Source organism: Ochotona curzoniae, unplaced genomic scaffold (assembly GCF_017591425.1).
Source record: "Ochotona curzoniae isolate NIBS_2020 unplaced genomic scaffold, NIBS_Ocur_1.0 contig_605, whole genome shotgun sequence".
NCBI lineage: Eukaryota > Metazoa > Chordata > Mammalia > Lagomorpha > Ochotonidae > Ochotona > Ochotona curzoniae.
This window is the reverse complement of record NW_024466491.1, coordinates 2,274,509-2,286,318: the sequence shown is the minus strand read 5'-3', so window position 1 is coordinate 2,286,318 and position 11,810 is coordinate 2,274,509. Positions and strand designations below refer to the sequence as shown.

The 11,810-nt window shown below is 64.6% G+C and overlaps 1 protein-coding gene across 1 annotated transcript; it reads right to left on the bottom strand.

The window, feature by feature from the left end:
• Positions 1–3,541: 3,541 nt before the first annotated feature.
• ABHD17A (abhydrolase domain containing 17A, depalmitoylase) lies at positions 3,542–8,584 on the bottom strand. The gene is made up of 5 exons (XM_040990551.1): positions 8,514–8,584; positions 6,084–6,629; positions 5,608–5,802; positions 4,427–4,606; positions 3,542–4,037 (listed from the first exon to the last, which is right to left on the bottom strand). Exons 2-5 carry the CDS (start codon positions 6,419–6,421, stop codon positions 3,812–3,814), a joined length of 939 nt encoding a protein of 312 aa, XP_040846485.1. The 5' UTR covers positions 6,422–6,629; positions 8,514–8,584; the 3' UTR covers positions 3,542–3,811.
• Between the last annotated feature and the right edge of the window lie 3,226 nt (positions 8,585–11,810).

Genomic DNA, 11,810 nt, shown 5'->3' with positions numbered 1-11,810 from the left:
CGGAGTACCCCCTTCTCCTTGCCATGCTCGGATTCTGGGCGCCCGGGATTCCGCGGTGAGACCGGGGGGATTGGGGACCCGCCCCGCCCGTTCACTCGCGCCAGCTTTCGTTCCTGTTTTTTTTTTTTTTGGCCACCGGCTCAGGAGTTAACTGGAGTGAGGAGGCCGGGAACAGCGGGAGAGGAGCCAGCAGGGCGGTGGCGCAAGGGCTCAGCGCCCTGCTGGGACCCGGAGATTCTGCTTTCTAATCTACCAAACCGGCCCCCTCGGGCAGGGAACGTAAGGCCAGCTGCTGGCGACGCCCGGAGCCACCCCCCCCCTCCTCGAGGACGCTCGGACTGGCACATGGCCTGGCGGGGGACACCCCCAGCCCCGGAGTCCAGGCATGGCAGGCGCGGGCGGGGAGCGAGCCAGAGGGCGACCATGCTCCCGCCGGACCGGGCGGACCTGCAGTGGCCGCCGCGACCTCCAGAGGGCGGAGCTGCGCGGCCTGGGCATGGACTGCGGGTGTGGACAGAGGCCCAGCCCGGGTCTCCCCTGCAGCTTCGCAGCCAGCTGACCTGGGTAGGTTCGGCGGCCCTTCCCGCCCCGTGTAGTCACCGCCTCCTGGGTGCCCCGTTCTGCAGCGCTGACCACACTTGGCCGTGCCCACTTCTGTGTATTAGGAAGCCTGAGCCCTCGGGGAGTAAGGGGAGGGTGTTCTCCGGTGGTGCCCGCGTACACGTGGCTGGACAAGACCAGCCCAGTCCTAGGTGTGGTGTGGCAGGTTGCCTGAATACACCTGCTCCATGTGCCTGCCTGCGCTGGAGGGGCTGGCTGGGTCGGCCATCTCACCCTCGCTCAGGGGCACTGCCTTACCCCGCTGCCCACAGGGCTTTCTGTCCTCTGGTCTGCCTCAGCCCTGGCCCTACCCTCAAGGCCTGCGCTGGTGGGCTCTGCAGGATGAGACCCCTCCCAGGGCAGGTGTGTAAGACCAAGGTCAGGGTTCTCGCCTTGGGAGGCAGGAAAGGGGGCTCAGCCTCTTCGAAGGTGCCAGGCGGTGAAGGCTCAGTGGTGCCAAGGCTGCCCACCTGGAGCAGGTTCCTGTACCGTGTGCTAGCTGGATCAAAGGGGTTCCAGGCCAGTGGCCATCACATGGGAAAGAGGGCATGATGGGCACTCTGCAGGTAGGTGGGGGTTGGCAGCTCACACTTCATCCCCGAGGTTTCTATCCTGCTGTCCCCCGAAGCTCAGGCCAAGGGGTGAGGCATGGCAAACAAGCTCGGCTGCCACCTGCGGTGCCACCATCCCCTTACCTGACTGTTCTGCCTATACACCTGGGAAGGCAGCAGAGGTGGCCCAAGTGGGGGCCCCTGCACCCACGTGGGGGCCCCAGGGGGGGTGCCAGGCTCCTGGCTGTTGACCTGGTGCCACCGGGCAATTAGTTACTGGTATTTGGGGGAATTAACCATGGCAGAGCACCCGCAGCAAGCGCAGGCTGCACTTGGCTCAGGGGGAACACAACAGGGGTGGACGGTACATGCCTGTGCCTGTGGGAAACCTGGAGACCCCTCCCGACCCATCCTGGGGGGCAAGGGGCTCCCAGGAGGCTGAGGTGTGTGACGTGTGGGTGGGAGGGGCCTGAGCAGGAGAGGGCACGGTGCCCCAGGGGTCAGCTCCCTGCGTTGGCCTCGAGGACATCAGGGTGAGCCAAGCCAATCATTTGCCACTGGCCTGTTCTCCCAATCATGGTCAGAGACACAGATCATTGAAACGCACACTGGGGTCATTTAATGACAGAGAAAGTGTGATGCATCAGCAGGCAGCACTTGGGGTTCGGGTGCTCCCTGGCTGCTGCCAGTACCCCAATGGAGGAAAGGAGGCGGGTGTGGTTACACTGTTCGTAGGGGAAACAAGAAGGTCGGAGATGGCTACTAAGTTTCAGGCATTCCACAGACGGGGAGAGCAGGGCCAGGCCCCAGGGCTCCCCCTGGACTTCCAGAGCAGTTCAGGGGTTAGGAGGTGGCCGGCCAGCTTCTGACACCCGGTTCCCCCAAGGAGCTGATGTTCAAAGTCTCCAGCTGTCACACTGTCCAGAGAGGGGCAGCTCAGCTCAGAGGGCCGGCCTCCCCTCTCTCTCCCGGGGGATTCCTCAGCACCCTACTGCTGGGCCTGTCCTCACAGGGGCACAGCGGGGTCAGCATCGCCTGTCGGAGTGTCCCACACAGGGCCACGTCCACACGCCCGGGGGGGAAGGCAGTGGGGACAGCCCAAAGGCTCGGACCCCTGAACCCACCCCAGGGGGGAGACCCAGAGGGAGCACCTGGCTGCAGTCACAGCAATTGTAGCCATTTGGGGAGTGAACCAGCCTATGTGAGACCCCCTGTAACTGCTCTTCCAGTAGCTGAATAAATGGCTTTTGGCAAATGATAATACAGTGCTGGGTTTCCCAAAGAGCACTTGGCCTGGCTGCTGGGTCCCGGCTACACCTGCTGCTCCGGGCTGAGGATGGAGAAGGGTGCAGGGTTGGCAGGCAGTTTGCCGAGACCACAAGGTCAGGTTCACACAGGGAGGTCAAGCAGATCCCCGCAGAGATGGGCCAAGTACAAACCCAGCACTACCTTGCCCCAGTATGGGCTCAGCTCCCTGGGGGTGCGCTGCACCCCCACAATCTGACAATCCTGGGGGACACTGCACACCCCAGCCAGGCCCAGTCCTTGTGGCTGGAGTACCCACTGCTGTCCGTGACATGTGGGTCATGGATAAGCCGTAATGAGTACAGGATGGCCCTTCTCCCAGATGGCCTGGCAATGGCCACCAGGGGGTCAGACCCCTTACGTGTTCCTGCATGTTTTTCTGAGGTCTCTGCACCCGAGGATGCAGCAAGGGGCAGCTGTGGGGTCTGGCCCCTGCGCCCGGGGGTGGAAGTGGGGTCGGGTCCCGCGCCCGGGGGGTGGGAGTGAGGCCCCTGCGTCCGGGGCAGGCTGTGGGGTCGGGTCCCGCGCCCGGGGGGTGGGAGTGAGGTCCCTGCGTCCGGGGCAGGCTGTGGGGTCGGGTCCCGCGCCCGGGGGATGGGAGTGAGGCCCCTGCGCCCTGGGCAGGCTGTGGGGTCGAGTCCCGCGCCCGGGGATGGAACTGGGATCCAGCCCCTGAACCCGCGCCCTGCCTGGCCCGAGGCGCCGGCACTTACCGCCCAGGCAGCCGCCACTTCCGCGTGCCCGGGATTCCGCTTCCGCTTCCGCCCAAGCCGCCGCGCACGCGAGGGGGCGTGTCAGAGAGCGGTGGTCCCGCCCCCAGGCCTGAAGCTCCGCCCCCATTAAAGGGGCCGCCCACCTCACTCCCGATTAAGGGAAACAGGGCGCCGTGGGGTGCTGGTGTGGCCGCTGAGGAGGACGCAGCCCCCCGGGGCCTCGGGCAGTGGCCGCTCGCGCCCACCAACCTCGCCCGGATGCCAGCAGGGAGCCCGGGGGGTCCCAGGGGCGCTCCAGGGTGTCCACGCACCCACCCACCCTGTGGCAGCTAGGGGACGCATCGCAGTGAGCGGACAGCATGACAGCAGCCCTAAAATTTTAAATCTTTTAATTCCTCTTCACGTATTCCTTCTGTTGCTTCCGAAAAGGAGAAAGAACGTGCGCAACAGCAGCAGCAGCAGCAGCAGCTCCGCCGCCCCGCCTTGTCCATGGCCCCCGGGGGCCGGGGCGCGATCCGCCGCCCGCCCTGTGCCCGCAGCAGCCGAGGGCGGCCGGCCCGGGGTCCCACATGCAGCCCCGGGCCCGGGGGGCGCCCTGCGGGCCGGCGGCCCGGTTATTGCTGAGGTCCCGGCGCGGCCGCCTCAGGAGCGCTGGCTGGCCAGCTCCTGGGAGATGAAGTGGCGCAGGCGCTCCAGGTACTGGCTGTACAGCTCGATGTCGTTGTGCCCGGCGCCCTCCACCCACAGCGGCTCCACGGCCTTGGGGCAGCGCTCGTACAGCGCCAGCCCGTGCGAGAAGTCGATCACCTCGTCCTCCGTGCCGTGGATGATGAGCACGGGGGACGTGATCTTGGACACCTTCTCGATGCTGCGGGGGCCGGGCAGTGGACGGAGGGTCAGGCCCCGCCCACAACCACCGCCCGACTCCGCCCCTGACCACGCCCTCCGGGAGGCCCGCTCACCAGCTCCCCGACTCCGCCCCTACCCCCTGACCACGCCCTCCGGGTGGCCTGCTCACCACCAGCTCCGACTCCGCCCACACCATCCGGGTGGCCCCGCCCCTCCCCGACCACGCCCTCCGGGTGGCCGGCTTACCACCAGCTCCCCGACTCCGCCCCTTCCCCCTGACCACGCCCTCCGGGTGGCCGGCTCACCAGCTCCCCCGACTCCGCCCACACCGCTGCCCCGCCCCGGTCGACATGGCCCCGCCCTGACCACACCCCCTCGGGCCGGCCCCGCCCCCGCCCCGCTGCTCACTTGGGGAAGGCGTCGAAGCAGTAGGTCTTCTTGGTGTCCGGGAAGGCCACGCGCATGCCGGACGTGAGCGGCGAGTGCAGCACCACGGCGGCGCACTCATAGCGCGAGGCCAGGTCCACCGTGGGCACCGTGCCGATGCTCTGGCCGTACAGGATGATGCTGTCCGGGCTGATGCCGTACCTGTCGGCAGCGGGGCACGTGGGTCACTCCAGCACACCGTACCCCCCCTCAACGCACACACCCCTCTGTGGCCTGCGCTGGCTCGCCAACACTGGACACCTAGCAAAGAGGGGTCCTGCGCTTTCTCCCTGCTTCCCACCCCCACACTGGCCAGCAGACAGACAGGACAGAGGGAGGCTCTGCCCCAGAGCTGCCATCTTCCTCCCTGCCCGTGCTCCAGGTCACTGACCATCAGACCTGTGCTCCCCCACAGTCTCGGGCCCCACTTGGGGTTCCCTGGGGTACCCCATGTCCAACCACTGACAGCCAGGGCACAGCCCGCACCGTCCCTGCAGTGTCTGGTCCGTCTCAGGACTGCCCGGCCACACCTACACCCTCACCCAGTCCTTGGCCTCATTCCCCAAGGAGCTGGCTCCACGCCCTGGGTACTGGTCACAACATCTGTGCAGGCCTCCCCAGCTCTCCTCCCGCCAGGCCCTGACCCTGACCCCAGGGGCCCTGTCTGGTGCACAGGGCCACACACCTGCACGCCCAGCCAGGGCTCCCCTGTCCCCACATGCTGGCAGCATGGCAGTCAGCCACCTGCAGGTGGGCCAAGGCTCCCACTGTCAGGAGCCAGCCATGCCCTTTCACCCACCCCCAGGGGGCCCGGCACCCATTTCCACCACGAGGTGGGCCACCCAGCCAGCCAAGGAAAGGTCTACCTCGCACATACTGAGTGAGGGATGGGACCAGCTTGGACCAGGGCGGAAGGGAGATGGTGGTCATGGTAGCAGGAGCCGAGGCTGCAGATGGACCTGTGCTCCAGGCTGGCACATGAGGCCCACTGACCTCCCCGGCCCAGCCAGCAAGGCTGAGCTGGGCACTCAAGGGCCCGAAAGAGCCCTTCCACAGCCCTTGGCTGCCCTCCCAGTGGTGGCTCCCTGAGGGAGTGCCCACAACGTGCCCCTGGGTGGCCTTGGGCCTGGCTCTTGTTGAAGAGGCATGGGGGTACCCCGCACCTGGCTCGCAGGGCCTGCCAGGCAGCGTCCACATCGGCGTATAGGTTCTTCTCGGAGGGCTTGCCCGAGCTGGCGCCGTAGCCAGAGTAGTCGTAGGAGAAGATGTTGCAGCCGATGCGAGTGCCCAGGCCCAGGTAGAAGCTGCTCATCTGGCCCAGGTCCACTGCGTTGCCGTGCGAGAAGAGGACCGTATACCTGGCCGGGAGCGCGGGGCAGGGCACAGGGCTGGGCCGGAGGGGGGTGCAGCTGCACCTCCGCTCCGGCCCTACTCAGCTCACCTGGTTCCCCCGCCCCACCCGGACCCAGCTGGAAGCAGAAACTTGCCCTTTGGACTCTGGCAGTGAGAACCACCCCCCAGGCTCCCAGCAAGGACCAGCCCTGTGGCTGGGGTCCAAGCGAGCAGGCTGCGCACCTGAAGGGAGACGGGGTGCCCCCTCAGCAGGGGTGTCTTGGGTCAGGGTGCCCCACCTCCTCACCTGGCAGCTGGCACGCAGCGCACGTACATGCAAGCAACCCGGTTGCCACGCACACTCTTGGTCAGGAAGACCTCAATGGTGTCAAGCTCACGCTGGCCATACTGGAAGTCGGCGCGCTCCGTCAGGTGCAGCTTCCAGCGCTTGGGCGTGCCGCCGGCCGAGGAGGACCGCAGGGTCCCCAGGGAGGAGGCCCCGGCTGTTCCGGGGCCGGGCTCGGGCTCGGGCACCAGGGAATAGGTGGCCTCCGGGGGCAGGAAGGCGAGCTTGGCAGCGATGCGGCCGGGGCATGGCGGACAGCAGAAGAGGCAGCACAGCTCGCTCACGGACAGGCCGTTCATGGCGGGCGCCAGGCACCGGGCCGGGCCACGCCGGGCGGGGAAGGGGCGGGGGAGCTCCGAGACGCGGGCGGCGGGGAGGGCGTCCCCCAGGGCCACACCGCCCCAGACGACAGGCTGTTAGGAGGCTGCGGCCCAGCCCCATCGCGGTCCGAGCCGAGCCCTGGGGAACCTTGCAGCTACAGGCCTCCATACTGTGCAGTGGGAAGTGCTGTGGGGACACAGAGAAGGGAATTCCTCTAGGGAGCACCTAGGCTGGGGCTCCCCCAGGGAAGCCCAGTGACCCCTGCCACCCCCAGGCAGGCCCCCACCAGCAGGCAGGCAGGCCCAGGCGCTCCCACAGGACAGCCCAACGGGAGTCAGGGGAATTAGGCACAGGAAGCATGGTAAACAAAGGTGCTGTGAACTGGGAAGGGGGCCAGCGCTGGGTCACAAGGGGGAAGGAGCTGTGGGGGACTCAGGAGGCTGGACCTGCCCACGCAGGGGCCCCCGCTGAACCCCCATCACTACAACATCCCTGCCAGCTTTGCCAGGTACCCTCTGCCCTGGGAAGAGAAGGGCAAGGGGCTGCACTCCACAGGGTGCCAAAAGGACTGCCATGGGGCAGGGGTACAAGCTGCTGGGCACACCCGGCTTTGGGTAACAGTGCTTGGAGAGCACCGGGCCCAGGCAGTCACACACACACACACACACACACACATAGGCCACTGCCCAGGGACACAGCAGCTCCCCCAGCCACGTCCCTCTCTCACATTCAGAGACAGACAGGGGGCTGTGAAAGAACTTGAGAGGGAATGTCCAGGGGTGCTCCCCGTCGCCCCCAGTTCTTTTGGGAGAGCACGGTGGCCTCTCTTCACACCTGCCTGCATCTGGGGCCATCTATAGCTGCCCCAACTGAGGGTACTTCTGGAGGGCCCCTCACCAGCCAATCGGGGAGTGCCCCCGGACATTAACAGGTACACAGGGTGGACGACGGCCCAGTGTGCCAGGCCAGGAACCCGCCCACAGCCTGCTGGCTCCTCCTGGGGCCACCTCCGTCACCTCTCACCTCCTTCCCGGTCAGCGTCACCCAGCTCCCGCCACCCCTGGCCAGACAACGCCCGCTTCCCCACTGTCCTCACCACCCTGGTGTGGGGATAGACCACAAACCCAAAACCCCAGCTGATCCCCTCGGGGTGACCCACCCACCCGCACACAGCTGCAAAGTGGTCAGGACACCATCCCGTTCCCCTGCCAGCATCCCTCAGGGCACAGGTACAGGCAGACAGGCAGGGATGAACCAGGGGATGGCAAGGGGCAAGCAGCTGATGGGATGGTCCCCCCGCCCTCCCGTGAGACAGAGGGGTGCACCATGACAGACAGCCCTGCAGAGTAGTGAGGGTCTGCATTCCAGGGCGGGGGTGGACCTGTCCCAGCCGACAGGATCAGAGCCTTAGGCAGCTCAGAGTGGACACTCCGCGCACCCCCACACCCAGTGGGTGAACACCCACTGCGCCCCGCACCCTGACAGCCCGAGGGTGCAACCCACTGTGCTATGGCCATCCCAATGGACTGAAGATTCCTTGCACCCCACAGCCCTAGGGTGCGACCCACTGCTCCCCACACCTTGGCATCCCGAGGGTGAGCACCCACGATGCTCCCCACACCCTGGCACCCCGAGGGTGAGCACCCACTGCTCCCTACACCCTGGCACCCCGAGGGTGAGCACCCACTACTCCCCACACCCTGGCACCCCGAGGGTGAGCACCCACTGCTCCCCACACCCTGGCACCCCGAGGGTGAGCACCCACTACTCCTCACACCCTGGCACCCCGAGGGTGAGCACCGACTGCGCCCCGCACCCCGAGGGTTGCACACGAACTGCGCCCCATATCCCACACCCCGAGGGTGAGCACCGACGGCGCCCCGCACCTCGAGGGCGCACCCCGCTCTCCCGGCTGCCGCCCGGGGCCAGGCAGGCATGGAAGGACAGGTGCAGGCGCTGCTGGGGGACGTCCGGTCCGGCTGCTCGGGCCTCGCGGCCCGGTCCAGCTCCCCAAACGGCCGCGGCCAGCGGAGGCCATGGCGCTCCCGCCCGGCCGGCCCCCGCACTCACCGCCGCGGCCCGCGCCCCCCGGCCCCGGGCCGGCGCTCCATGCTGCCGGCCGCCCGCCCGCTGTCGTCCGTCGGTCCTCCACCCCGAGTCCGGCCTCCTGCGCCGCCGCCGCCGCGCCTCGGCCAGCGGAAGTGACGCGCGCCTGCTCGCGGGGCCGGCCGCTGGCAGGGCGCAAGCGCGGGGGCGTGGCTGCCAGCGCTGGGGCGGGGCCTGCGGGAGGGGAGGGGCTGTAGCGGGGGCGTGGCCTGCGGGAGGAGGCGGGGCTGCAGCAGGGGCGGGGCTCGAACTGTACCCGCCTTCACTCATTCATTCACACCATCACTTTTGCTTTCATGCTTTAATTTTATTTTACTTTTGTAAAATTTTTATAAATTTTTTTAAAGATTTTATTTTTATTGCAAAGTCACATATATAGAGTGGAGGAGAGACAGAGAGGAGGAGAGATAGAAAGGAAGATGCTCCATCCATTGGTTCACTCCCCAAGCGGCCTCAACAGCCAGAGCTGAGCTGATCCAAAGCCAGGAGCCAGGAGCCTCTTCCGGGTCTCCCATGCGGGTGCAGGGTCCCAAGGTTTTGGGCTGTCCTCGACTGCTTTCCCAAGCCATAAGCAGGGAGCTGGATGGGAAGTGAAGCAGCTGGGACACAAACTGGTGTCCATATGGAATCCTGGGGTGTGCAAGGCCACTAGGCCACCGCTCAGGGCCCAGGATTCTTTTTAAAATAAAGATTTATTAGGTAAATGGCCCAAATATGGTAGACCTGGGATTTCACCTGGAAATTTCCCCAATCCTGACCTGAGCAGAGATGCAGTACTGAGCAGAGCTGGGGGCAGGGCTGCAGCAGGTAGAAGAAAGAGGTGGGGGTGGGGGAGAACCCTGCTCCACCCCCAGGCCTGTGTGGGCTCAAGTCCCCTCCTCCTCCCAGAGACTTTGCCTAGATAAGCCTTTAGCCAATCCTGCCTCCAGGGCCTCATTCCTCAGAGACTCTAGGACAAGCCACCCCTTCCCACCCCTGCTCCCTGCAGGCCCCTGCCATCCCAGGCTGTCCTACCTCCCCAGCCGCCCAGTCCCTGTGACTGGCACCCCAGCTGTGCTGGCTGGGCCAAAGGTCAAAGGGCCCAGACTCCCCTGCATTTCCTGTGACTTCTCCAGGCGCCAGGCGGGCAGGAAGAGGCCTCTCCCGGCCTGCTTCCTCCAGGAGGGGCAGGCTTTTCGCCCGCACCAGAAAGCCCAGTTCAGTCAACCCACACATGGCCACAAGCTGCTCCACCAGGGATACACCAGGGAGGGGTGTGCTCCGGGAGGTGATTGTGGGGCCCGCCCTGGCCGCCTCCAAGGGGCATGGTTGGATTATGTGGGTACTGCCAGTTCCTCTGTGCCTCTAGTGCCTTCAGAGCCCAGCTGCTGACTTTTTGCCTGGTGGATAAGCTTCACTTCCCCAAGGACTCCTCCATGACTGCCCCACTCCCGCCCCCTACCCCTGTGGTCCCATGGATGAGAACATTGTCCCACCACACTCCCACCATTGTTTGTGTGTCATCTATGGTTCCCACTAAGCTGATGCTTCCACAGCCTGAGCTGGGGTTAGGCTGAAGCCAGGAGCCGCATCTGAGACTCTCATGTGGGTGGGTGACAGAGACCCCAAGTGCTTGAGCCCTTGCCTGCTGCCTGCCAGGGGGCACAGAGGAGCCAGAACCAAAATTTGAGCCCAGTCATGCAGGGCGGAATATCAGTGGGCACCTGCCTGGCTCAGGTCCACCTGGGGACCGCATCATTGTCCAGAAGTGGGGTCCCATGGGAGGGTTCCCAACAGCTGCTGTGGGCTCCGGATGCTATGCCGTGGTGAGCAAGACTTTGTCCATGTTGCTTTGCAAGGGATGGGTGCATTGCTAATACAAACCAGCGGCTGGCACCCAAGGAAGACCAAGGCAGGAGTTACAAATGAATGCTGGGGTGGGCCATAGGTGGCGAACTCAGCTGTGGGCACACCCATGGCCCACGTTGGAGGGTCGCTCCTGGCATGCAGCCGTGGCCCACTCCAGAGGGTCGATCCTGGCTCCATTGACCTGCTAAGGTGCCTGGGAGCAGCAACACAGTCCAAGGAACTAGGTCCCTCCCACCAAGTAACAATTCCTATCTTTCATTGCAGCCTTTTGTAGAATCAACCAGCAAATGGAAGATTTTCTCTCACTCTGACTTTCAAATAATAAACAAAAACTAAAAATAAAAATGTAGGGCCTGGCAGCGTGGCTTAGCGGCTAAAGTCCTCCCCTTGAACACGCCAGGATCCCATATGGGCGCCGGTTCTAATCCTGGCGGCTTCACTTCCCATCCAGCTCCCTGCCTGTGGCCCGGGAAAGCAGTGGAGGACGGCCCAAAGCCTTGGGACCCTGCTCCCGCGTGGGAGACCTGGAAGAAGCTCCTGGTTCCCAGCTTCAGATCAGCTCAGCTCCGGCTGTTGTGGTCACTGGGGGGGAGTGAACCCCGCAGATAGAAGATCTTTCTCTTTTGTTTCTCCTTCTCTGTGTAAACCTGTGTTTCCAATACAAATACAGCTTAAAAATAAAAACTATGTTTCTGAGGCTGGGGTATTTATCTCAAAAAGCAGAAAGCACATACTGGCAGGTAGGTTTCACACCCTTAGCCAGGCCTACCAGGAGGTAGACCCAGCCCAAATGCCCACCACAGAGGAGTGGGCACACATAATGGTGAGGGCCAGTCAGCCAGTCACACTATGAAAATGATGCAGCCAGGACGAGGGTGAGGCCCTGGTTAGCACTGTCTTGTGAGGTGACCCTGAGGGCTTCCCGCCCAGTAATAAGACATCCCCTGTCCATCCCCGCCTAGTAGGTCCAGGGTGTAGGTTCAGGTCCCAAAGTCCGGAAACGGTATGGCGGCATGCAGGGGCTGGGGGGTTGGGGGAGCAGTTTCTGGGGGCAAAGCTCCAGGCTGAGGAAAGCTGCCTAGCCCCTGGTGGCTTTGTGCCCCCTCCCTGCCTTCTTTATTTATTTTTACTGGAAGGGCAGCTCAGATTTACAGAGAAGGAGACAAAGATCTTTCATCTGCTGGTTCACTCCGCAAGTGGACACAACGGCCAGAGCTGAGCTGATCTGAAGCCAAGAGCCAGGAGCTTCTTCTGGGTCTCCCCTGTGGGTGCAGGGTGCCAAGGCTTTGGGCCGTCCTTGACTTCTTTCCAAGGCCATAAGCAGGGAGCTGGATGGGAAATGCGGCCACCGGGATTAGAACTAGCACCCCATGTGACGCCTGCACTTGGAGGTGAAGGATTAGCCAGTTTAGC